This window comes from Anolis carolinensis, chromosome 4 (genome assembly GCF_035594765.1).
Source record: "Anolis carolinensis isolate JA03-04 chromosome 4, rAnoCar3.1.pri, whole genome shotgun sequence".
Taxonomy (NCBI): Eukaryota; Metazoa; Chordata; class Lepidosauria; order Squamata; family Dactyloidae; genus Anolis; species Anolis carolinensis.
Window position 1 is genome coordinate 40,499,372 of NC_085844.1, and position 27,427 is coordinate 40,526,798.

The 27,427-nt window shown below is 37.4% G+C and overlaps 1 protein-coding gene and 1 long non-coding RNA gene across 26 annotated transcripts in view; one reads left to right on the forward strand and one right to left on the reverse strand.

Moving 5' to 3' along the window:
* eya1 (EYA transcriptional coactivator and phosphatase 1) overlaps positions 1 to 26,359 on the forward strand; it is a 99,738-nt gene extending 73,379 nt beyond the window's left edge. For 13 of the 25 annotated variants that reach the window (XM_062980260.1, XM_008108569.3, XM_062980261.1 and 10 more), the window contains 6 exons: positions 11,912 to 11,970; positions 12,150 to 12,310; positions 12,489 to 12,603; positions 13,041 to 13,162; positions 15,032 to 15,132; positions 23,284 to 26,359. In XM_062980260.1, the coding sequence (XP_062836330.1) occupies positions 11,912 to 11,970; positions 12,150 to 12,310; positions 12,489 to 12,603; positions 13,041 to 13,162; positions 15,032 to 15,132; positions 23,284 to 23,364 (639 nt within the window). In that variant the 3' untranslated portion in view covers positions 23,365 to 26,359. Of the gene's footprint in view, positions 1 to 1,214; positions 1,251 to 11,911; positions 11,971 to 12,149; positions 12,311 to 12,488; positions 12,604 to 13,040; positions 13,163 to 15,031; positions 15,133 to 23,283 lie in introns of all 25 variants that reach the window. The other 12 variants (XM_008108568.3, XM_062980257.1, XM_016992876.2 and 9 more) reach the window with 1 other exon arrangement.
* On the reverse strand, positions 10,440 to 15,036 carry LOC134298853 (uncharacterized). The gene is made up of 2 exons (XR_010005963.1): positions 14,759 to 15,036; positions 10,440 to 10,869 (listed from the first exon to the last, which is right to left on the reverse strand). It is a non-coding gene; the product is annotated as an uncharacterized LOC134298853 (long non-coding RNA).
* Positions 26,360 to 27,427: the final 1,068 nt, after the last annotated feature.

Below are 27,427 nucleotides of genomic sequence, written 5' to 3' on the forward strand. Positions count from 1 at the left end.
TATCAAGGCAGAAAATCCCACAAAATTTGCTTTGAACTGAGGTATCTGAGTCCACACTACCATATATTCCAGTTCAAAGCAGAAAATGTGGGATTTTATTCAGTCATGTGAAAGGGGCCTGTGATTCTATGTGTTCACTGCATTGGATTATTTTTGATCACATAGTCATAGCACCTGCATTTTTTTCTTCCCAGTATGTATAAACCTATCAGCCAATGACCTTTCTTGTTCTCCTGTCAATCTTACCACATTTCCATTGGATGGCTGCTCTGTCCAATTCCCTTGCCACCTGAGTGAGTGATTATTGAAACCAAATGCTGTGGCCAAAAATGATTGAGTAAGCTTTAATTCCCCCCCCCTCTCTCACACACACACAAACAACACACATAGACAGAAAATGGGTGGTGCACCGGTCAAACATGCAAGGGTAGCAGGAAGTGACTTCGGTTGCTCTTTCCTTATCCGCGCTCCAGGTTTTGCGCCTGAAACCCATGTACTGATTTTTAAAGGCTGTTTATCTCTACAATTTACATCACACAAAGAGGTTTGTTAGAAATTCTTTAAACCCTTCAGACATCTAAAAGAAGTGCTTTGACTTTGCAAATGTAGGAATGTTGTGTTCCAACAGTGCCATGATCCTGCATTTCTAGGCTCAGCCCTGGTCAAATTTCCTGAAACATGGTTTTCCTATTCTAATTAATTTAAATTCTTGAATCATTTGAGATTGTTGAGACACAGATATTAACTGAAAACAGGTCTTCTTCTTCTTCTTCTTCTTATGTTTATTTATACTCTGCTTTTTCTCTCCACAAGGAGACTCAAAGCAGCTTATATTAAAAGTAATTCAAGACAATTTAAAATCTACAAGTATACAACATTTAAATAGAAGTCAATATCTTTGGTATTTTTTAAAATTCAGTTAAATCTATAAAATATATTCAAAACTAAAAACCATAGCATCCCCTGACTTGATCTTAAAACCTTCTTCTTTAAAAGCTGGCATGAATAAAAAGGCTTTAGCCTGTTTTGCAAATAAATTACCTCTCTGTGTGAGTGTGTGAAAATTGTTTTCATTCATAAATAAGTCAAGACCTTCTGTGTAATTTATTTTCTGGATTTTGGAATATATCACAGATTTTTGTCTTTATCGTTTATCTATCAGGTATACACTATAGTTGTAATAATAATTTTTTGTCTGAATGTAAATTGTGCAGGTTCATTCCACTGGTTTCAAATGGAATCTCTTCAAGGTCAGTTTTAATTCCTTTACTGTTAATCCACAAATTGTCAAATGGAATGAAATGGATTTCAAGAGCCCTTTGTTCTCTATGTCTTGTGGCTATCCCACAGGTAATCTGCGCCTTTTTTCTACCCTTTGCACAGAATAATTATTGTGGGAAAGCAGAGAAAATTTCAGGTCACAAAGTACAGACCAGACAGGGATGACAGGTTCTGCCAATTGAATGCCAGTATTGAGGACCTGCGAACTATAGTCTCTCCCTTTTCACATGGATTTATCTTGTATGTTAACAGGAATTTTGTGATGATGGGTTAGGCAGTTCACAGAAGCACTTAAGCTTTTATTGTCCATGTCTGAGAGACAGTTCATTTAGACCTCAAATGTAGATAAAGGAAGACCTTTTTTTAAAGAGTAATTTTGGAAATGTTGTTTGAACATAAAAAAATGCTTATTTTGATCTTAATCGTGTTCATGTGAATGTGATGTTTAAAGGCAATTTAAAAATACTTTTCTGACTATTTCCTTTATTTATTTATATGTTCTGTTCTTGAGTCCTATTCTTTATCCAGAGATGATTCTGTCCCTTTCTTTATGGCACCTTAGAAGACAAATGTTTAATTGTGACTTGGTCTGATCAACATTCATGTCACAACAATTGAGTTATTTATTTACTTTCTTGAAATAATCCCCTTTGGAAATATAAAGCAGAATAGTAGTAGTTATTATTATTATTATTATTATTATTATTACTATTATTATTATTAATTCCACATCCCACAAATGAAATCTCTGGGAAAGGCTATCAAAAATAAAAACATTAAAATTAAATTGTACATTTTGAAAAAAATCCAAGTATATTATAAAAACAGTCACTTTTGTCTCTATGTAGTAAGCCATTTTGTACATGGTGGTTAGTTGTCTCCTGACAGGATGACTCCAACTAGAACTGTACATATGATCAGACAAATGTTTATGTAAAGTACCACCCTAGTTATTCTAGTACTGCAGTTGTATACTGCCAGAGAGATGTAGACTCGGGATCTGCTTGGTTTCCCCTCCCCAAATCCCATTTAAGATCTGTCAACCTAATGCAAAAGACTTGGACTTCAGAGCTCATTATCTTCAATCTTTTTTTAAAAAAAAATTAGGCCAAGCCATCTTCATTACAGCATTATCATTTATGGCAGGAAGGAAATTAGTTGTCAATGAAAGTGGTTTTGAAATAAGATTTTTTTTTTAATCTGCTGCAAATTGTCTTGAGATGTATGGATGTGACCAGGAATGTATTCTTCCCACTGTATATTTGACATAAGTATTATTGACTTCAGCAAGGGTTTTACTCAAGGAAATGGGCACAGTGGACCCTTGTTATCAATGAGGAATTGATTCTAGCTCTCCCGATGCCCAGATACCAAAAACCACATGCTCATGTCCCTATTAAAATGATATAGGCTAATAGGGGAGTGAGTGGCAAGCCCCATATGCCAGGGGTGGGGAACGTGAAGAATGCATCATGCTTGGCAACCAGGGCTTGCCCTACATCATTTGAAATATGGGCGTATGCCGTGTACTTTGTGAGACTTTCAGGGATACTGTGGCCCCTTCCACACTGCCCCTATATCTCAGGATCTGATCCTAGAGTATTTGCTTTAAACTGGATTATACGAGTCTCCACTGCCAGAAATTCTGGGAGCAGATTCTAGGGAATAGACTAAGTGTGGAAGTGTGGAAGCTTATTTAGTAAGCCCCTATTAAAAGTGGTTTTGGTCAGCAGTGGAGGCGACAGCAAGCCTCACCAGCTTCGTCTTTGTGAAGGATCTATGCTCCCAACTGTGGATTCAGATGTACAGTATTGCGTACATTTGAATCCATGTAGGTTGAATCCACAGATCATGAGCCCACTGTATACAGGATTACCATCTTTTTCATTGCAATTGTACTAATCAGTAGCATGCAAAACAGAAATATCTTGATATGCCAGGATCATATCATAGAACAAAACTGTGTTTAAGATGTACTAGAGAAGTAATGTTAGGCCGTATGCCTATGGCACTATGGGAGTGAATATACAGAACTGGAAAGTGGGTGACTACAGAACAGGTTTCTCTTTATGTGTGCACTGTTTCTTTGTGTGTATTGGTTTTTCTAAGTAGAAGCTTACTAAATCAGAAAGGAAGTTACAGAAAGACATTTGAAAGCATGCTTTCTCACCTCATGTTTAACACATAGGCATTAACAAGTTGTTGTTCAACTCATATCAAAACAGTAGTGGTGATAATGAATTGCGTGCAACTGATAACTAAACGTTATATACGAACAACTGTAGAATAGCACACATCTATAAAAGAAGGATAACGTCAAAGAAGCAATGTATACTGTACAATGTCTCTGTACAGTATAGTGTGCATGTCTTTACTGAAAAGTGATCATAGGAAAGCCAGCACTTTTTAATCTCTGAGATATGTGCAAAAAAAGTTCCTGGGTATCTTCTATAAGAAGGATATATCCTGCAGATGCAACGAACATTGTCATGTTTATATTTGCTTCTTTCCTTTGATACTCATTTCCATAAAAATGGTTTAGAGTAAAATGCTTTAATTGAAGAAAAATATTATTCTGTGATATGCATCTAGTTCCAACAGCACCAAAGTGAAGCTGCCAGTATTCTGTGTCATAATGATTATTATTTCTAGTTGCTTTCTCTGTTACATCACCTGAGGAATTTTCTATCTATACAGGGAGAAAATAGAAAAAAGGAGAAGACAAAATGAGAGCAGAAGGGGTGAAAGTGTGATTAATGCTATATTTATACAATTTTATGTAGAAGCAATTCCAGCTTATCCCAAAAGGACTTCATTTATTTATTGGAATACCTACACTAGCTAATACTTGAAGATAGATCTGAGCTACATGGGTATGCAAAAACTGTACATATGTTCTTTGATAGTTTTGTCAGAGTCCCAATACAGGAAATCAGCATGTCAATGGGCAAGTAACTCAGGATGACAGTATGTAAATGGGCATGTACTATACAGTAGGCATTTGGTATTCACAGGGGTTTGGTTCCAAGACTCCCAGCATATACCAAAATCCATGGGTCCTCAAGTGCCATTGTATATAATGGCGTAGTAAAATGGTGTCCCTACATAGGAGCTGCTGAACTTGCTGACCGAAAGGTCGGCGGTTCGAATCCGGGGAGCAGGGTGAGCTCCTGCTGTTAGCCCAGCTTCTGCCAACCTAGCAGTTCAAAAACATGCAAATGTGAGTAGGTCAATAGGTACCTCTCAGGCGGGAAAGCAGTTGTGCCCCATGCAGTCATTACAGCCACATGAGCTTAGAGGTGTCTATGGACAATGCTGGCTCTTCAGCTTAGAAATGGAGATGGACACCAACCCCCAGAATCAGAGACAACTAGACTTAATGTCAGGGAAAACCTTTACCTTTGCTTTTACCTAAATAAAATGTCAAAATCAGTTATTGCTTCTTGGATTAAAAAAATAATTCAAGTCATGAATGGTTGAATCTGTGAATGCAGAATCCATGGATACAGAGGTTCAGCTGTATACTTTTTCTGGAGCAGTTTATATAAGTGTTTGGATTTCAGACTATTAATGAGATGTTTGGGGATGTATATAAATATGTGCTTGGAGCTTTATCAGCTTGTTCTCACACATACTTGGACCCAATTTCTCTAGTGTTCACTCAGTAAAGGAAAATGAAGCAGTGGGGATAATTGCATAATGACAGATAGGAGGAGAACAGAGAATCTACTGATCATTTCCTGTGAGTTGGCTAATGTCCAGCAAATCTCAAAGGACACTCTGATGTAAAGGCTAAAGGAAAAGACCTAGTTCTGAAGGAGTGGTTTTTCCCCTCCCTCAGCTCATTTTACTTTGTAAAGCAAATCACTGAAACAATTAGTTGAAAGCATGGTGTTAGTTTTCTCACGGTAAATTGTGGAGATTAAGCAAACATGGAAGTGCATTTTAGCTATAATCAGCAGATTTGGAACTGTAGTCTGCACTGTTTTATCATTCTCAAAGGATATAAAGTTATACATATTATGCCTTTTCATTATGTGCAAATGTATCCAGAGCCTTTCCATGCACTGTTTACTTGAGCCTGCAGAAAGAATTGGTTTTACTTTTTCAAAATAAATAAATTGAGGCATAGCCATTACATCATACAGCAGAGGTAAATTTAAGAGCTGAGAAGTACTATGTTTCAGCTTTATTTCTTGATTTTCATGATGTGCATTGAACATATTTTATATTCTTGTGACATTCGTATGGCATAGAAAATTACCCAAAAACAAAATCATGCAACAAAATAATCACCCCACACACAGTTATTTTTTTATGGAATTATGTCCAGTAACTAGAGCCATTTGCTACTTTGCATTTAACATTTGCCAAAATTTTTTGTTAGACTTTAGTAGATATATTTGTTGATGTATTTTTATCTTAAGTAATAAAATGGTTCTCTGATTGTAACTGGACACCTAATCAATTAATATTGATTTTGCTAATTTATTCTAATGTATGTGTACTGAAACATTTTAATCTCCTTGTGTAAGTAATTATTGAAGAAGCTTTAAGGGAAAAAACAGTAAAGACCTAAAGCATGTTCTTTTGAAGCAACAGGCATTCTGTAATTTTCTGCTCTTTGGTGGAGTCCTATTCCATAATGTTCAATGAGCTGTCTATGCCAGACGTGCCATTTGATACTCTCCATTGTTCCTTCAACTTGGTTATGTGGTGGCAGGGCCCGCCCAACACGGAGGCCACTGAGGCGCCTGCTTCGGGTGCACAGTCCCCGGGGGGGCCATCGAGGTTCCCCCCCCGGCGAGTGAGCTCTCCCGCTGTAGCCTGGCCGGCTGGGCAAGGCCAGCCGGGCCAAGGTGCAGGAGGCGGGGCACCGTCTGGGCGGTGCCCCGCCTCCTGCCCCACGTGCCCTGGCCCCGCCTCCCACGCTGCGCAAGAGGTGGGGTCAGGGCGAGCAGTGTGGGAGGCGGAGCCAGGGTTGGCACCACCTCGCGCACCGCTCGCCTTGGCCCGGCTGCCCTTGCCCAGCCAGCCAGGCTGCAGCAGAAGTCCCTCCAGGCCGCGCTCCCACGGCCTGGAGGGATTTTTCTGCTGCTTCCTGGCCAGCTGGGCCAGGGTGCGTGGGGCGGGAGGCGGGGCCCCATCTGGGCGGTGCCCGCCTCATGCGCCCTGGCCCCGCCTCCCACGCTGTGCAAGAGGTGGGGTCAGGGCGAGCAGTGCGGGAGGCAGGGCCAGGGCACAGGAGGCAGGGCCAGGTCTGGCCATGCCCCGCCTCCCGCGACACATAGCCATGCCTCCCGCAGCACTGGCGGGCACAATTTTTGCCCCCCGCTTAATATTTAAAATTATCTCGGACCGGCCCTGTGTGGTGGGGATTTCTATCATTTCTCTTCAGTAGACAATGTGGGAGAAGAGAATTAAAGCAACTCACTTGATGGCAATACTGTAGTAGTGGCAAAATTCTGCTGGATTTTGATGGCAAACTGCATCATTTCTTTTTCTCGCTACCAAATTTCAGTAGTGACACATTTTAGATATAATCTCTGTTGCAAGACTCTTTGTTCTGCGACCTTATCATATAGACCACTGGAATCACCATGAATTGTGGCAAATCCAGTGGTGCCCAGTGGCAGCCTGGGTCACCTGTCACTTCACGCCCCATATTGCCCAACTTACCCTTAACCCCATCCTATGGTGCGAAGCGCCTGCTGCCCAGCTTCCCCCATTGTTGTTAGTGTAACACGGGAAGCCTCCTATGTTGCTGCAACAGCAGCATATGTGAGTTCCTCTCCATTTAAGCAACTGAGCCATGCCAGAAGTGGGTCTACGTTGTGGGATGAGAGTCAATGGGCTCCGTGATGCAAATGGAGAAGGACCGGCATATGCCACCGAAATTAGCCTGACCAATGAGGTCAGTAGTTCCGGCTCCTTTTCTGAGGTATAATGAGCACTAAAGCATCTTTATGTTGTTCTTTCCTTAACTCCTATCCAAGCTGCTGTAGCTACATGAAATTTAAATGTTCAGTATAGATCATTGTTCTCTAACTTTGTCCTCTAGATGTTTTGGATCTTAGCTCCATAATTTGAAGTAGAAATAATGTTAAGATGGGTTTATGAGGGAAGGCTGGTTTAGACATTTTTCATACATCCTTTCTCCAGACTTTATGTGCTCCCAAATTATATATATATTTATGGTCGATGACCAGCACCAAAAAAATGACCAAACGCCGGAATAGGAACATAAACATTTAGGTATTAAGAAACATTGTCAAAAGCAAAGATAAAACCCAGTATTGAATATGATAGTATTTCTTAATTTGAAGTTTTGAAACATGCAAAGAGGTAGTTTTATAATGCTGTAGGGATCTTTCCATACTTAATGAAAATATTTTGCACATGGGCTAGAGCAAAGTGTGCACCATTTTCTAGGAAACTGCAAGGATGGTAATAATATGGCACAAATATGGTGCTGAACTCAAATACATGAGGGTTGCCTTAATGAGACAGAGTAATTCAGCATCAAGTCTTTTCTGAAATACCCCTTTCTGGAACACACTCATACAGTAACTTTGCAGAATTGGACTTTTGCATGGTTTTGAAATGTGCATTATACATGCAAAAAAATCATGGCTGTTTTTTCTTGAAAATATTTCAATTTTCTTCAAAATATATAGATCAATGCATTTAGAAGACTGAATAAGAAATGACTGAAATATTCATTTAATTATTAAAATTATATATCTTTTTACCATTATAAATTAGATAAAGCATCTATATTCTTGTCATAGATCATATTCATGTTATGTATAAAAAACACATTTTTATCATCCAGTGGAGGTATTTTGTATTTGCTTGTGTAGTTTGAAGTGCTCATTATTTTAAATGCTTCAGAATCCTCTGAGCTTTTGAAATTGTGAGTGTCAGATACTTTCAAAAGTGTAGTGATAGCACTAAGATAACACTTAATTGAGGTTCTTTTAAATCAAGCCCTAATTATCTCAGTTCAGCAAATAACAGTATTCAAATCGTTAAAGCTTGTAAACCTGTGTAAATTATGCCTAACCTAGATTCTGAACAATGCTTCTAAAACCTCCTCCAAAGCACAAAGGTCCTCAAAAGACAGAAAATAAACACAGGATGTTTACAGAAAAGGCACAATAGATTCGTTAAGAATTAGGAGCTAATTGGATCTGTCAGCTGAAGTTGCTGTTTAATGATTTATTTTTTTGCATTTGTCTCAGGAGTTAGACAATTAGTTTCTTTGCCAGCATGAAGTATTTATGTATATATATTTTATCCCTTTGTTGTTGCTATTAAACCAGAACCTGCTGAACTGTTTTCTTTTTGCTTCTTTATCTCCCCAATTTGTGGTATTTCTTTCCCGCCTTTCTTTTACTTTGTAATCTTCCTTCTTTCCATCATTTTGTTTTGTTCACATATGTTTCTGTTTTGAATTGTTTCCCCCACTGTTCCTTCCCCTGACATCAAGATCTCTCTCTTGCCCCAACAGTGCTTTTCTAATCCATCCTGCTTGTCTTTTTCTCACTCAACACCTGAAATGCTATCTGAGGAAAATCTCACTGTCAAAAGGTAGAAAATGTTGGGATGTTTTATTGCCTAGATGGCCACTGTTCTTAGCCACACTTCAGAGATTCCATTTATCTTTATATGAGACCTTGTAATAGTTCAGAAGCCGTAATATTAGAACAGGACCTAAAACACAGTCCTAGTCACAAACTCCATAGGTGGTCATTATCAAGCCATCAATATATCTTACAATCCTCATGAAAAGAGGTTCATTGTGGCTGCCTTTACTCAGATTGTAGTCATATGTGAATTAAAGGATTCCAATGTCATGTTAGAGTGGTAAGTGTACAATCAGTAAATTTTTAAAAAATGAGGCTATACTTCAAAGCAGATAACCTGGATTTTATATGGCAGTGTAGAAGCTGACTAAACTTTTGTGTGGTGCAAGAAGCAGCTCATAGGGCCATGAAGAGGGTGTCAATGAAGTGCTCACTTGTTCCTAAGTCATGCCTCTTGTCACCCAACTGTAATTGGCTCACCTTTTTGCTCTATATTAGAACAAGTAAAATTACATGGGCTAATGGGAAACAGAAACAGCACTGGACATTTGGAAGGTGGCAGCCATCCTTGTTTTGCCCATAGCTGCAATCTGTAAATTGATCCCAAGGAATTCTATACATCTTTGACACTGAGGGTGCATCTGCTTTGCAGAATTAATGCAGTTTGATAACACTTTAACTACCATGGGTCAATGCTATAGTCTTTAGAGTTCTAAATTGGCCAAAGCCCTTATTAAACTACAGCTCCCACAATTGTGTCACATTGAGCCATGGCAATCAAAGTGGTGCCAAACTGTTAATTTCTCACTGCAGATGCACCCTAAGAAAAAGAAAAGTTATAGCATAGGTTTTCATAGACCCTAGCCCATTTCATCAGATGTATCTGCAAACCAGTGCACCTACTTTTGTGATTCATCTTTCACATTGTATCCTTTTCTACTCCTGAAACCCTTCCCTGGAGTATTGTGGAACTGCTCAGAAAAGTGTTGGAAATTACCAAGAGGGAGAGGGGACTTCTATTCAAGGAAGCTTGTCACAATTCACATCCCTTCCATTCAGAGCAGTGACACCTTTGGATTCAACCCATTACTTTTTTCTGTTCTACAGTTCCCTGGCCTTTTCATAGAATAATGCTGAGAATTACATTCTGTTGGTTCTGCTAATTCAGGTGGGATAGGAATCAGTCTAGTTTTGCAACTTCTTACTCTTTCACTCTCTCCATTATTTCCAGCCTCTTCAAAGCTAAAATTGTATTAATGTTTTGCTGTAAGTTAAAAAGAGTAAGAATGATTTGAGTAACCAAAGTGTAATGGGCATGAAAGTGCTCTCTTATATTTTCATCACACTAGAGCTTGGATCCACTTTAGGGAGGGGGCTCTAAACAGCTCAGCCAGACAGGTCCTGGGCCTCACCAAACTACTAACCCTAGAATTCTGTAGGAGGCAGAAACCAGATTTAAAGTGGATTCATGCTCTAGTGTGATGAGATTATTAATTTATTCCCATTTGAATGATTATTTTGATGCTCGTGTTACTATAGCTCTAAAACTAGGCACAGGCATAGGATATCTTGAGTTTTTACCATATATTTTATTTCTGATTTCAAATTTCTTTGATTATAAAGAAAAGAGTTGTACAAATGGCTGACAAATGAAAAACAATTGCTTTTCAATATATATATATATTTAAGATGAGGCTTGATCTTAATTCTGTTAAGGTACTACATGTTGAGCAAACTTGCACTGGATAATATTTTCTCTTTCAGACATCCTTCTAACTTGTTCCATCCATAGCACTTTGTTGTGTTGTGCTCTTCTGCACTATATTTTCAAAAGGCAATCTGTGTTCAAAAGACTTATGTTCCAAGTCATCATGTGAGGCCACATAGACTTTTTCCTTTTTTTCTTATCTAAGGTTGTTGACCTCAAGAGAGGAGAAGAAGGTTATGAGGTCAAAGTCTTTTCCTCCTTGGAGCTCACTTCTTGCTGGGAGAGAGTTGGCTGGAAAATAGATGTTTTAGAACAGAGGTTAAGGGTCATGATTTTAATTCTGTTAAGGAACAGCTGTTTTGAGTTTCTTTCCACTTCTATCTCCCCTCCTTCCATCACAAGTCCATAGAGAGAGCAAGAAATTTGTTCAGAGGGAATCAGTCACAGAAATATGTGACTCCAATGTATTTAATGCTTTCTAAAATGGATAATCTTTGCTGTTGAGATTCATATTAAGAGCAAAAAGAAGGTTGTTTCTAAATAACTGAGATACATAACTCAAATGCAAATTAAACTGCCATCCTGAAAGGCATTTTATTTGCTCGCCAAATGTCAGATGCAAATAGTAATTGATGTTCCACAACTCAATGTTAAAACAAATGGCATGTTTTCATTTAGCAATTTTTGGGCAGATAAACCCCCTTAACAAATGTGCATGCTTAATGCTGTGTGTAATGATTTCAAGAGAGAAAAAGGGTTATTTTGTAGATATTTTTTGGTAAATGTTTAAAACTGCATTTTGGACTTGCTGTTTTAATGGTTTAAACCATAAGACGTGGTGAGGCAAGAGAGAAAGAAATCTGAACTCTCAAGTGAATGAAGAAAAAGACAGATTTTTTTTACAGTGCTTAATTTTATTTCTGTCTGCGTTCTTCTGAAACATTGGCCTCAGGCTGTGTTGGTGTGTGGCTCAACAGCAATCAGAGGTCATAATTTCATTGGTGGTTAGCATCTAGTTTAATTTTTCTAATATGTTACATTTACAAAAATGTCTGGTTTTAGTTATGCATATGCAGCATTGCTTGAAACAACTTTAAGTAGCTGGAAGCTTTATGGGACTTGCAGGATAATTATTTTAACTGCTATCTTTTATAAACAACTATATCTTTATTATTTCCACCTAAGTGCAGCATCAAACAGTGTGCATGTCTTCTGTTATAGAAATAAATGTATCTATTGTTTTACTAATCTTTTTAATCATCCAATGGCAATAGATATTAATCTACAATTATAAAATAAAAGTAAATATAGTGGCACTTTCCTTTTATTATAGGAGTGTGACCAAGTTCATATTGATGATGTTTCATCAGATGACAATGGCCAGGACTTAAGGTAAGTCAAAACTGATTCAAGTCACAACAGAGACTGCGAAATAATAATAATGATTCTAGTACAATTTTTCTTTCACTTCCTTTTTACAATGGAACTGAATTCTGAGTAAAATATTCAGTTATAGTTTCTCTGGGAAAAAATCTCATGATATTTGTTTTATTTCTTGCAACTAAAATCAGCACCTATAACTTTGGAACAGATGGCTTCCCTGCAGCAGCTACCAGTGCTAATTTATGCTTAGCAACGGGTGTGCGCGGAGGAGTGGATTGGATGAGAAAACTGGCCTTCCGATACAGACGAGTAAAAGAAATCTACAACACCTACAAAAATAACGTTGGAGGCAAGTACCCGTCATGCTCCCTCCTATATAATAATTGTCTCACTGCTTTCTCAACCTTTTCAACGTGGCTTTGTTTACTCAGCTACTTAGAACTGTGGACACTATAGAACTGTAAGATGTGGTAAGTGATCTTAGCTGAAATGCAAATACTACAGTGCTTGAACTTTTTTCTTTGCAGGTCTTCTGGGTCCAGCAAAGAGAGAAGCTTGGTTGCAGCTTAGAGCAGAAATTGAAGCCCTTACAGATTCTTGGTTAACACTTGCACTGAAAGCACTAACACTCATTCACTCTAGGTAAGTGGATTCAAGATAAAGCAAAATAATAATCCAAAGCAATATGCATTAATAAAATGAGTGCATTTTAAAAATATGACTCTACATCTCCATGTCTAATGTGTATTCTTTCCTCTAACCCACATTTTTAGTTTTTACTTTTCACATTTCATTTTTTTACATAGCAATCTACACATGCTGCTGTAGATTGCTATGTAATTTCAAATTATAGCCCTGAAATATGGCATTTAAATAAGAATGGGCCAGTAGATTTCTATCCTTGTTTATTGTTCTTGTCCTAAAGCATCCCTTTAACAGTTACCTTTTTGACCTCGAGCAGAGATTGCATTTGGGTTCTCCAGATATTATTACGCTACAGCTCAAAGCAGTCCTCACCATTAGCTATGCTAGGATTATATTAGTATGCTTTTATTAAGAATATTTTTACTTTCTTCTAGGACAAACTGTGTGAATATTCTAGTGACGACTACTCAGCTTATTCCAGCTCTTGCAAAAGTCTTGCTATATGGCTTAGGTGTAGCATTTCCAATCGAAAATATTTACAGTGCAACTAAAATAGGTGAGTTACTCTAACAATGAGCAGAGCTTATTAATTGAAATTATAATTCTAAATAAGATAGTACAAACATTTAGCTATTACTCTCTTTTTTCCAATACTGAAATATAATTTCTAATTATTCTGTGTTTTCATACACTTCAAAATAGTGCAACCTGCAGAATTTCCTGTGTCTGTAAATCTTCAGCTAAATTTTAATAACAGGAAGCATTAAAGTTAATTTAGAAGATTGTTTCCTCTAGTCTGGCCCATTACTACATCTGTCACTTGCTGCTTTTTGCTTCCCATTTCTTCCCACTGATGGCTTGGGTGTATAAGAACCTTATGTATAACAGTGTTCTATTTGTTTTTTGTTCTTTTAATTTTACAGTATCCATTAAAGTTCTCCAAGTTAAAGGGAGACTCTAGAGCTGCTTCCTCTGAGATATATTTATATATAGGCCAGGATCCAAAGATCTACTTTAGGTGTGTCCAAGAGCTTGTATGAATCCATTGAGATTGTTGTTTTTTCTTTCTTTCTTTCTTTGAATACGGACTACATATGATACACTAGAAACTGCTTTGTTAATTTATTTTGTTTATTTATCATGTCAGAAGCGAACCAAGGGCACAGTTGTAATGTATTTGAAAACACAAACAAAATTAAAAACTTGGCATTATACTATATGTCCTTTGACCAGTAGCTGGCCACTTGGAGTGCCTCTGGTGTTGCTATAAGAAAGCCCTCCATTGTGCATGTGGCAGGGCTCAGGCTACATTGTAGTAGGTGGTCTGTGGTTTGCTCCTCTTCACATTCACATGTCATGGACTCCACTTTGTAACCCCATTTCTTAAGGTTGGCTCTGCATCTTGTGGTGCCAAAGCACAGTCTGTTCAGCGCCTTCCAAGTCGCCCAGTCTTGTGTGTGCCCAGGAGGGAGTCTCTCATTTGTTATCAGCCATGGCTTGTTGAATCCCTTATTTTTTAAAAAATGAAACTTTCCATCTTTATTCTTTCCTATTTTGGTGTTTTTTTTTTAATTTAAAAGTGCTGTTTCTATTTAAAATAAATTTGAGCTATAGGCAACCACCATGGTCCCACACACCTGCACTGACTTCACATAACCCCTCCAAAAATTGGCCATATATATTGAAGATGACCACTTTATGTGACTTGCCCAGAGGGGGGATTCCCATGATGAAGAAATTGTAATTAAAGAACAGATCGAACCTGAGAGGCTCATGAGTGTGCAGCTACCCATTGGGGATTTCCAGGCTCATAGGGAGTCAGATGGGATACAGTATGCAAAAGCACAAAAGTGGGCAAAATTTGCAACAGACCTTCATAAGTGCTCATTTTTGCTTTAAAATATATATTTTTTCCTTCAGGTTATAAATTATGTATATATGGGTGTATTTGTTGTTATTTAGTTTCACTTAGATATGCATTTTTATGAGTCTCTACTACTATGATAGAAATAGAGAGTTGATGGTTTCTTTTCACTTCCAAGCCAAGCTGTATTACCACGAAACAATGATAGGGCTATAAATATGCAAGTTCAGAAATACCACCTCAACTTTCCCGGATAATAAAAGTAGGGATAAATAATGGTAAACTTACCAAGGCATATCCTCAGGAAATAACAGTATTCTTCAGCTTGGAATACCAGAATAGTGAAAACCTAATCAAGAAAGACAAAAAGGAGTATTTGTAGACTGTCCAAGATCCTGATTTTATTTTCAGTGATTGTCTTTGATATAATGATATCACATTGTGAAATATTTATAGCTTTATTAATAGTTATTAATACAGTGGTATATAATGGCTCAAAATTGGGGTTTGATCATTTACTTCCATTGCACAGCTTCAAACTGTGTGTGCTCTTTTTTTCAGGAAAAGAAAGCTGTTTTGAACGCATAATTCAAAGGTTTGGAAGAAAAGTAGTGTATGTTGTTATAGGAGATGGTGTAGAAGAAGAACAAGGAGCAAAGAAGGTAATAAGACAACATTTTCAGTTTCCAGAACAAAATTTTAAGTTACATTGACTTTTCATCACAGATTCTTCAACTTGAGGTTAAAGCTCACAGAATGCCATGGAATTTACTTTGATTATATAAGTACAGGATTTCATTATAAGTTTAATTCGTGATTTCCCCTGAGGGTTGGCTACTGAGAAGCCATCTATTGTGAAGTGCTCTAGCTGAGGGATGAGAAATAGCATACCCATTCTGAGTTTTAATGTTGCTCCTCCCAGTTATTGTTGGTTGAATGGTAATTTTGGCATTGTCAATTTCATTGGCCGCTCCTGCATTCAGATGTTTTCTGACTGCGTGTTCCAGCATCATCATTAATTATGATGGTTCAGGCTGATGGAACTTTTAATAATTCTAACTCTATATAGTTTTACATCAAGCAGATGTCTAGATGGCCTGAAGGCCCTTTTTGTGAAAGATTTGGAAGATATTATCCTGCTTTCTTTGTGATGACAAAGCTGGTGTTTTCAGAAAGTCTGTGGCAGTAGTTTAGATGGAAGATAGTCCTAGAATGTTTTCTTTGATACAGGAGAAGTATTGCCATTCAAAAAAGTTGCAAAATGCAGTTGCATTTGTCAGGAAATTAGTTATGTTTGAAAATCATTGACTTTTTACAAATGCAACATGGTGGCATTGGAAGAATATGACTACTTCATTGGGGCATTCTTGTACATCTCATTCTTTGCATCATGCTTGACTGTCATGAAATGTCTATAGACCTACAAAGCAATGCTATTTTTACATGCGGGTTTGGATTTCTCTCTCTTGTCTCTTCTGATCTCCCCGTTGAAAAAAGGAAGCTAGAATTGTGAGTTTTATGAGGTTATTACTAAAATGTATACATTTGCTTTCACTTTTCCCTCTCTTGAAATGTTTATGGGGAAAAATGCAAAAGATGCTGTATTTAGACAAGAGTTGTTCCCCGATCTTTTTAGAGTCCAAATGTTTCTCTGGGTCTGGCTAGGCTTTAGTTCTGATTGCTTAGGAGAGAAATCCCGTTGCCTCAAATAACGTCAGAACAGGTCTGACGCTCCTAGGTTTGGTTCTTGTTTTGTCTGAATCAAATGCATGTTCCTGATTCTATTCCACGTGATGATGTTGGAAAGCTCCTTTGCCAAAGAAATCATTTGCCACTTGTATTAGTATTTAGTTCTAGTTAAGCAGTTTCTGGAATGGCCTTTCACAAAACACATGAAAGCTTCTACATTTCTGAAAAGATCAGATAATACTGAAGGTCCTCTGAAAGAATTTCCTTAATGTTGCCGGTAGGACTTCTAATCCAGAAGAGCCAGATTTTTTTTCCTGTGGGCAAAAAAACAGTAAATTCAGTGGGATTATATCAACAAGGAATGTGGTAACTATATGTATTCATGTCTAAGCAAAACATCTTCCTGAATCTACAACCATTCAGATTCTTACCTCACCTCAAAAATACTACTTTTCAAGTTCTCCGTGACTATATTTATATGCCTTCAATGTAAAGGTCTCAATTGTGGCTTTGCCTCAAGGCCAGAATAATAAAGGACAACCTGTGGTTCTGTTGCTCCCATAGCTGCCAGCAGGGAGATTTTCCTCCAAGTTTCCCTGTTCTTTTTGGGGAAAGAACAAACTGTGCTGGCTTTTTGCCCACCACAGCAAATGCAGTTTCTCTATTCTGTTGACCCAAACTGGCAAAGACTTGAATGGAGAGGCAAGCTGGAGCCCAGGCTGCACTCTTTGTAACACCATCTGCAGCACACTGTAGAAGTGCATACTTTTGTTTCTAATGCAGACCAAGCTTACAGTTGGAACAGCCAGATCCCAAAGATACATTTTTAAAATGACTTTGAGGGTAAGCTGCATTTACATGTTGTGCAAACTAATTTTATATAGTCCTGGTTGCGATATGGCTCAAGTGGCCAAGCCAGCTTCCTATCATAGCCACCAGCTGACAATCAAGAAACCAAACAGCTCATTCAGTTGCTAGCTGTTCCTCAACTGGATGCTTCTAGTCTCTTCTTTCCTTCCTCTAAACTCCATCCAGCGGAGATGCCAGCTCAGAGAACACTGCGTGGAACCTTACCTCTGAAAAACTGAGGGGCAAGATATAACATATGGGATTCCAGTACAGTACTTTGGTATTGAAAAGTTCCTGTACTACATAACTACCAGTTTCATGTGTGATAGAGATGAGATACATAATGGTGACATTTGGACTGGGCTGGGAAATATTCAGGTAGCCTTTCATATTATCATGGTCATGGTAGCTATGTTTATAATATTCTAATATATATTCCCTGCTTTCCCCAAAACAAGACCTACCCCAAAAATAAGACCTATCATGATTTTTCAGCATTTCTGAAGATGCTCGAAATATAAGCCCTATTTAAAAAATAAGCCCTAGATATAGTTCATTTAAAAATTCAATTTGGAAAAATAAGATTACCCCTGAAAACAAGCCCTAAAGCATCTTTTGGAGCAAAAATTATTATAAGGCCTTGTCTTATTTTGGGGAAAACAGGGTATATCTATCTACTTGCTTCTTACTTTCTTCTGGAAATTTGGAAGGAGACACTAGTTGGAAATCAGATACCAATCCTTAATCTCATAATAGAAACCTTGTGCTATAAATTTTCCAATTCTTTTAAAGCTTTTCATGTACATATTACAAAACTGGGGGGGGGGGATTGTGTATTTCTATTTTTTAAAATAATTTAAACATGTTCCAGCATATCTGGTACTGGTACATATTGCAAAACACAGAAAGGGCTGTATTTTATGGGCTCTTACTTGTAACTGAATTTGTAAGAAAAGGAATTTGCATATATTTTAGTAGAATTATTTTACAATGAAAAGCTTCCCCTTTGGTTGATTAAAATAAATATAATTCACACAGGATGCAACACTCTCTTATGTTTCATTCGTCTTGACTAAATCGTGGCATTGTCACCTTTCCATAACCTATTATTTCCTATAAACCCATTTTATAAGATAGTTAAAATATTCAAGCAAGCAGTAAAAGTAGAAAACCTATGTGGAGCAGTTCACAGAACAGTTGATGCAGGTGAGATGGTAAAAAGTCCAGGTCATTATGCATAGTATTCTGTCTTCGTGCTTGACTCCCAAAAAACAAATGGGAGTGGAAGAAAGGAGTTTGTCATGCTGGGGAATTCACTTATCTAAAGGCCATTAAAATTACATCTAGAAAGAGGCAGCAGATGTTTGCCCGAATAGTTGGTTATTGGCCTAGCTATTCCCAAATTACAGTCTTTCGATTTTTAAAAATTTATGAACAGACTTAAAGATATTTGAGGTTGGAATTTGTGGTAATGTAAAATCTGTAAATGCCACAGGAAATATGGGCAACTTGGAGGGTGTTTACATTTCAAGTAGCAAGTGAGTACTTATTAAATTGGGCCAAAAGGATTAGCTGCTGTTCTCTATAGAAACATAAGAAAGAATGGTCATAGAAATAACCACTAATGATCAGTGAGTTTATGTGGGATGAACCATGGTCTGGAATTTCTACCATAGTGACTGTCTGTTCTTACTTCACGCATCTAATTCCAGAATGCTAAATGACAGTTTGATGGGAAAGTCTACATTTGGTGGAACTTTTGCTTAGGGTATGAAGAACACAGATACAGCATTACAAACTTTTTAAACTTGTTTTCACTGAATCATAATGTTGGAAAGGAACCTCAAGGACCATCTAGTATATCCCCCTGCCATGCAAGAATCCACAAGTAAAAGGTCCCAAAGAGATGCCCATTCAACATTTTTCTAAAATCTCCAAAGCAGGAGAGTCCATTACTTTCTGAGATAGTTGATACCACTGTCAAATTACTCTATTATCACCAGGAAGTTCTTCCTAAAGTTTTGACGAAACTTTTATTGTAATTTGAATCCATTTGTTAAATGGCCTTGTCTCTGGCGAAACACAAAATAAACTTGCTCCATTTTCTACATGACATCGCTTCAGATTTTTAAACATTATAATCATGTTTAACCCAGATTATTAAGCCATTCTCATAGAGCTTGATTTCCCATTTTGGGGACATTTTTGTTGCCTTTCTCTGAGCATGTTCCAGTTAGTCAATATCCTCCTTAAGCAATGATGGCCACATCTGGACACAATATTCCAGATGAGGTCTGACCATAGCATGAACTATTACTTCCCTTTTATACATTTAATATCCCATTGCGTATATGGGCTATGTACTGACGAACTTGAAATGACTGCACTAAGGGCTTGAAAGCATCAAAGGCATTGCTTTTCATAAGAAGTGGCAGATAGAAAGTTAGTCAATCACACAAACCACCACCATTGCTTTTGCCTGCTGAAAATCACTTCAGCTATAAACTATTTTTTCTTGATAGGTACCAGCGGTTCTGTTAATCTTTGTTATATGCAATACATAGCTAGATCCAAAGTAATATTTTATAGACTGCTAAATTCACACCTTGTTCACTATAAGCCTAAATGGGACCTCTGCCCCAAAAGGTACTAAACTTCTCATAAGCAGATAGTGGGAACAAACCAAAGTAAACATTAAAAAGTCAGTTGTCTTCAGACCTTCCTTACAAGCTGCTCAAAGCTTACTGATGGCAAGTGACCATAGACTTGGGAAGCAAACAAGCCTCTTGTTTTTCTCTTTGCTTCTGAAGAAGATGCATCTGGCTGTAATGATCTATACTTTAATTAACTATTGACCAAGATTCTGCATTGTAGCCTGTCATCATAGTTACAGCTGTTTATGCCCCCTTCCCCACAAAAGAACTGCAGCCTAGTAGTGGCCAGACTAAATATTTCTGAGGTGCTTGTGATGAGGATGCTGAGAAATGATATCTGAAGCCTTGACCTAATCATGTGGTTTCTTCTTCTTTTTTGGCAAGTGTGATAATGGCTGCCATAAGGGGGCCCAAATTCTGATGCTAAACAAGAGAGACTGGAATGATTAATAGGCTTAGAACATTGTTTTCTATGTATATATTTTTTATCTTTGGGAATATATTGGGGTGAAGAATACATAGCCATCTAGATGTTGTCTGGCTCTAACTCCCAGCAAGAAACTTTAGGAGTCAGGGATGATGGAGGTTGCAGGCCAGTAACATCTGGAGCTCTTTAGGTTCTCAACCTGATCCATATGAAAGATATTTTGCTGACTTTGAAAAGTCTGCCTAATGACTTAAGGATAGTAAGTTTTTAAATCACGTTTTCATTCTTTATGATGATATAATCTGTATTTTTTTCCTGTTGGTCAGTCTTTGGTTTATACAGGTGTCTTACAAACATGCTTATGGTTTAGGTTCAGATTTTCTCTTTATTTAGCTAGTAGAATGAAAATTAAACATTCAGCTGTAAAATTTTCCATATGGGAACACTGTTATAGGTCAACTTGAATAATGCCATTTTAATATGAACCACTGGGAGACGATTATCTTGAATATGGTCTGGGCAACACAGTGATATATTTTGAATATTTGCTTTAATGAATGATTTAATCTGCAAACAAAATTTATAAAAATGTTTTGACAGTGAACAATATACTGTTTGAGCCCAAATGTTAGATAATTTGTGTATAACTGTGTCTTTCTGTATTTTATGCAAAGTTGGAAACTTTTCCTTTCTTTTAAATAAATTGTCCTGTTTGCTTTCTGAGAAAAATACTACTCAAAATTATTTCTTCACTGAGATTTTAAAGAGATTTTTAAACTATGGAGTAGAGAAATTATGAATTGCCCCATCTTAATTATTAATGTTAATAGATCAAATGCAGAAACATATACTAAAATAGGCCTTTTGCAGTCCATGAATGTGCCCAGTCACCATAAGCTTCCTTGATTTAAACTACACAGTGTATATTCCTGAGGACTTCAATTATTATTATTATTATTATTATTATTATTATTATTATTATTAATTATAAATCTGTGATGCCTGCCCACAGGGTCACTACCAACTCCCAATTCTATACATATTCTTATTCTGGGAGCAAGCTCCAGGGAACTTAGCAGGGATTCTTAGTTTAGGATTGCACTGCTGGTATGAATTGTTACCAGGTGAGTGTACAGTGGAATCAGCAGCGTCCAGTGAACACCATGTGCAAAAGACTCAGACCAGGCAGAGGAATTGAAAGAACAAAAGGAAACTTTACTTGTTGAGTTGAAGTCAAATAAACAGTTCAGCAATCGTACAATGTCCTTGTAGTTGCATAGGATCAATAACTAATCAATCAGCATTCAAAATATATACAGCATAGCATATTTAATCAGCTACTTGACCGTAGCTATATAGAGAGCCTCTCAATTTCTGTGCACTCCCAGCAAGCTCAAATTCCAACTGACAAAACCAGCCATCTGCCAGCAAACAGATACATTGTTGCTTTAGGCATGGCTTATCTCTCTGCAAAGCTGAGCTCTTTTGCAGAGATCTCCTGCAAACATCTTTGCAAGGATTTCTTTACACACACACACATAGCAATTTGGCGCAATATGAATGATTTTACTTTACTTTACACTACTATAGGGAAATGCATATAGAAATTATTTTCCCTATGTATTGTCAAAAGACAAAGAGGATAGAAAGATTCTATCCATTTGGAGGTGAACACTTTGGGCCAATGTCTTGTATTAAATCTCATATCTTTCAACCACATGAGGGCCCTGATCCCAGTGTTGGAGTTAATAATAATACTAATAATTTTATTTTGATATCCTGCCACCATCTCCCTGAAGGGACTTGGGGCGATTTACAAGTGGGGCCAAGCCCAGTACAACAAAGTTTACGAACTAAAAACACATTTAAAAATATAATACACATATAACAATCTGATTAAACAATTACAAACAGCAGAATATAAAAACAACGAGTAAAATAAATCAAAACGAACATCAATAACCCAAACCAGGAGTTAGGCAGGCAAGACCAGAAATTGGAGAGAGCTGGGCATGGGCATGTGCAAAAAGTGCTGGGGCAGGAATAAAGCGCTGAGTTCATTGTAATGGCCAATTTGGGATGGGCATTCATAGAGAAAGGCATAACCATTATCAAACACACACTGGAACATCCAGGTGTTGAGGTCTCTGTGGAAGGTGGGCAGAGTGGGTGCTAGCCTAATCTCCCTGGAAAGGGAGTCCCAGGGCCAGGGGGTCACCACTGAGAAGGCCCTCTCACTTGTCCCCACCAACCATACTTTTGACAGTGGCGGGAGTGAGAGAAGGGCCTCCCCGACAGATCTTGGGGTCCACGCTGGTTCATAAAGGAAAATGCGGTGGTGAAGGTAGGCAGGACCTGAACCGTTTAGAGCTTTGTAGATAATAACCTGCACTTTAAATTGGGACTGGAAATTTATCGGCAACCAGTGGAACTGTTTTAATAGGGACGTCATCTGTTCCTTATAATTCTCTCCAGTTAGCAACCTGGCTGCCAACCTTTGTACCAGTTGCAATTTCCGGGCCATCTTCAAAGGCAACTCCATGTAGAGTGAATTGCAATAATCTAGTTTGGATGTAACTAAATCGTGGACCATTATGGCCAAGTTAGGCTTCTCAGAGTATGGTTGCAGCTGGCGCACAAGTTTTAACTGCTGACATCTGGGTGTCAAGCATCAGCACTGAATCCAAGAGGACCCCCAGACTGCGGACCTGTGTACTCAGGGGGTGTAACCCCTTCTAGCATAGGTTCTACCCTATACCTCAATCGACCTCACAATTGGCCAGGAAGACCTCTGTCTTGTCTGGATTAAGCTTCAATTTGTTAGCCCTCATCCAGTCCATCACAGTAGCCAGACAGTGGTCCCCGGGATAGCATTTTATTATCCCATTTTTAAAAAAATATTGAATAATGTCACATAACTACCATTTGAAGTTGTTTGTAGTAATTGCTGCAAAAGCTCCCTACACAATCAGCCAAAATAGAAGAATATCTGTGATTTTACACTCAGTGTGGAAAATCAGTTTTAATATATTATATCTCTGTCAACATTGACCTTTTGTATTTAGTTGATACATTTATGTCGGTGTATTCTCGGCCACCTGCTTTCTGGAATGGGATGGCTAGAGATATTGCAAGACTCCTATAAAACAATATATTTGCTTTTTCTCTTTATGTTGTGTTTGTGTCATTCACAGCATGCCATGCCGTTCTGGAGGATTACAAGCCACTCTGACCTAATGGCCCTTCATCATGCCTTGGAACTGGAGTACTTATAATAGCACTTTGTAACCCCACAACGTCCCTCTTGCCCATGGACAGTGTGCCTGTGTTTTGTGTTAGCACTGGGCTACAGAACTTTTGTGATTTCATCATGTTGATGTACAGCTGCAACTGGTCTTAACCTTTGCCCTTCAAGTAAATGGAGGAGCATGTCGCTTTCTTCAGAAACAGCTGTTGATTCTAGTACTGTGAATCCGAAGAAAACAAGCCATGGTGAGAATGTTTTAACAATGTGCCCTTTCCGCATTTGCTACATTGAAAGGTTCATACCTGTGAAGGGACTCGGACATGCTTTATGGTTTCTAGGATCTTCAGTGTGGTGCACATGCAACTTCGGAAGTACAACAAACTTGATTGCACAACAAAGACTGAGCTTTTTTTTTTTTTAAAAAAAAGAATCCCATGGATACATTTCATAAAAAGGTTTACTTTTTTTAATTCTCTGACCCAGGGTACTCTGTAAATCTTTACTTATTTATGAACAGACTCTGTTTTGACATCATCATCATCTAAATGTGGATAATGTATGATAAATGGATGGCTACGATGTGTCTTTTGCCTTCTGATAACAAAATTATTTGATTTTAGCACAATGCAAAGTAGTTTAAAGTATGTCTAATTTAAGCGAATAGGTACATCACTGAGACAATCGTGTACAGAAAGAATGTTTTTGTGTAAATTTGTAATGAATGGATGATGTTTTACATATTGTTTAGGCAAATACTATTGAAAGGTAGTAATGGCTTTTTGGTGAAGTATGAGGCAGTGTGTGCACGAACTATTGTGCTGTGCCTTATGAAAGTATTGTGTATAAATATGTAGATAATGGAAATTTTTAGATCAATTTGTCAAGACCAAAAGCATGGATGTCAAGTGTCAATAAGGTATCGCTCTTTTATTTCTTTTTTCTTTCTATAACTTTTTTTCCTTGGCAAATGTGTTATACCAAAATACTAGTTATATCTCCCATTCTTGCAATCTTGCTCATCATGGGTTGGCTTCTGGTTTACATTTTGTACTTGAGTCAATAGGTCTAAGTGCAAAATATATTTCACTCACATCAACTGATAGTGGTTTACATGTTTAAATGGCAAGTTATCTTGGAGAAGTACATGCAAATGAAGGGCTGGTTGATCTTTCAGTGTTTTAATTAATTTTCTAAGAAAAACAGAAATCTAAATATACGTGCGTATTTTCTGCTGATACAAAGAATGTATCAGAACACGCCTGAAAACTAAGAGCAGTACTCTGCTCTTTCTTTTCATTAGATTGGATGCAGAATTGTCTTCTTTTTGGTGAAAGGACTCTCTCCATTCATGAAAGGCTTTTTAGACCCAATGAAAGAACCCTACTGCTGGGATGGGAGATGGCATTGGAAAAGTGGCCCTCCATAACAGTGGAGAAGGACTATAGAGAAAGTGGAGAAATCTCCCTTCTATTTCCACCAGTGGGAAGTTCTGACCAGTTCTGACCACATAGAGGAAGAAAACTCAATCCAACTTATTTTCTTTATTAATAAATCTTGAGTTTGGAAGGAAGGAAAAAAATTAAGTATGTTGACTTAATTAAAGAAAACCAAAGTTCGAATAAAAGTGTCCACTTAATTTTAGAGTAGAAAGAGAATAACTCTTTCTAGAATTCAGGTAATATATATTAAGTATGAATCATTTGGAACTTGTTGCTCTCTTGCTCCCTCCCCTCAAAAAAAGGGCTCAATTTATGTCTAAAACGTTTTCTAACATTCACACTGAAGTCTGCCAAAGAATAGAGTAGAATGAGAGTTAGTGTTTTATGATGAGCGCCTCTAAAGCAAACCAATATGGCTCTGACAACATAGTAAAAAAGCAGAACATGATGATGAGTGGTGGTTTACAGTGACTGGCAAAGCAGACCATTTTCCCATTACTTCTATATTTAGGATGAGAGTTCAAATATAAATGGTTTACAGGTGTAAAACATTCAATCTATGGAAGAATGTGTGGGCATTTTAAAATAATTTTCTTTTATTTATGACCCTCTAATTTTTGACATCATTAATTTTTACCATCCCATATCAGTAATCCAGATTTTTCTATTAGTCCATTGCTGGCAATGGGCTCACTAAAACCATTATTGCCAATTATATTTAGATTGCTTGTAACTATTTTTACCACATTTGAACCATACTCATCTTCTGCAAAATATGATTAACATGAACAATTTATCCTGTTTTACTTTGAGCTGGTTTAGATAATCAAATGGTGCTTTCTTACCCGTGGTTAGTCTATCCATACTTTTCTTTCTCCTGCCATAACTGTGGCTGAAGTATACATTAGTACCATCTGTGCATTTCCCCATTTCATCAGCGTTTTTAACCAGGAGTGTTGGGAGAAGTTATAAGCATGGCTAAGAGAAGCTCCCTTTTAAGTCTGTATTTCATCCATGGGTCTAAATTCTTAGCCTGAACTTTCATGCCAGGCCAGTGAAGTATCTATTCTATATCTTGGTTCTTCTAGTTCTTTTTCCAACCTCTGGATTTTTGTTTTATGAAATAAACCAATGTTTAAGCCAGCTGCTAGAAAAACAACAACAGTAGCTGTGAGGTAACTCTTCCTTTCATGGAGGATGCATATTGCTGCTACAGTGTATAATTATTTTATGGATTTTTTTCAAACTGTTTGATAATAATATGGCACCCCATGGTCAATAACTTTATATACCAAGAGCAATCCAATTCATGGTCTACTCATAGTATGTAAAGTTAAGCACATACATAACTATTTTAATGACAGGGGCTGTAATTAGTCTTTTGTTTCCTTTTTTGCTTTAAGCAAAATAGAGATGGACATTTTTTCCTTTATTTCAATTTTTATAGTCAACATGCTGACTAAAAAAAGGTTTTGTCTGGGCCTTATTGTACAAAAAAGTGTGTTGTGTCCACAATTGTGTACAGATATTTTCCTCCATTCATTTTGTGCTTAAATTAATAAAATTGATTTGTGACATATTAAACACCTTTCTCCTGTGTTTGATTTCTAACATTCCTTGAGATATATCATATCTGTTTATATTAGATATGGTGGCCAGAAATTTGAGCTTGAAAATTTTAGTTTTAAACATGCATCAAGTTGAGAATATGACCTTCTGTATTTCACTATTAGTGTAACCTACCTCACAAGTGAACAAGCACAGATTATTTTTCTTACAATTGTTACTTATAGAAGTCACCAAAGGATAAATGAAAATTAGCTTGCCCTCTGTCTTCTAGAAGTGGGTGTAACTAGCATTATCAGCTAAAGCTGGAAAAATCCACCTTGGTACACAGTCAAATGGAAGGAATCCAAGATCAGTGTGGGTATGTTTTCACAATCATCAAGATACCATATTTAATGCATATATATCAAGGACATTGGCTTACTGTAATTATTGCTTGTATGCTATTGTGCACACGTTATATTTTTAACATTGTACTGAGCTTGTGAAGTGAAGTAATTAGAGTGTCAGACTAAATCTTATAAGATATATTATCTTGTAAACTTGCTTGGGTATCCTTGGGCTTGACTTCTCTTACAGGAATTGTAATGAAGGCAGGGTTGGAAAGGAGAAGGAAAATATGTAAGTTGCTTTCATCTCCTTGGAAGAAATTGATATGCAACTGTAATTTATAAAGAATACATCTTAATGACCGCCTTTGCACAGCTAATACCATAATTCATATACAAGTACATGTGAGTGTTTGTAGGCTTGTTCTTCTGCCGTGTGTGTGTGTGTGTGTGTGTGTGTGTGTGTGTGTGTATGGAAATTACCATATACATTAAGTTAAGCACCTTTGATTTCAAAGGATTTATTATAAGCATGGCTAATTGTGGGTCCCAAGAAGACATTGGATCTCAAGGTGCTCAGAAGAGAGTTATTAAAAAGCCTGATAGATTTTGGCCTGTGGGTACTATTAGAGTCTTTTTCAGAGACCTGTATAAAATAAAAAGACAGCACTTAAATACATAATATCGCATTACATAAAATCATTATTACATTAGCACATTGCTTATGGCTTATACACATGTATTTGGATCAAACTGT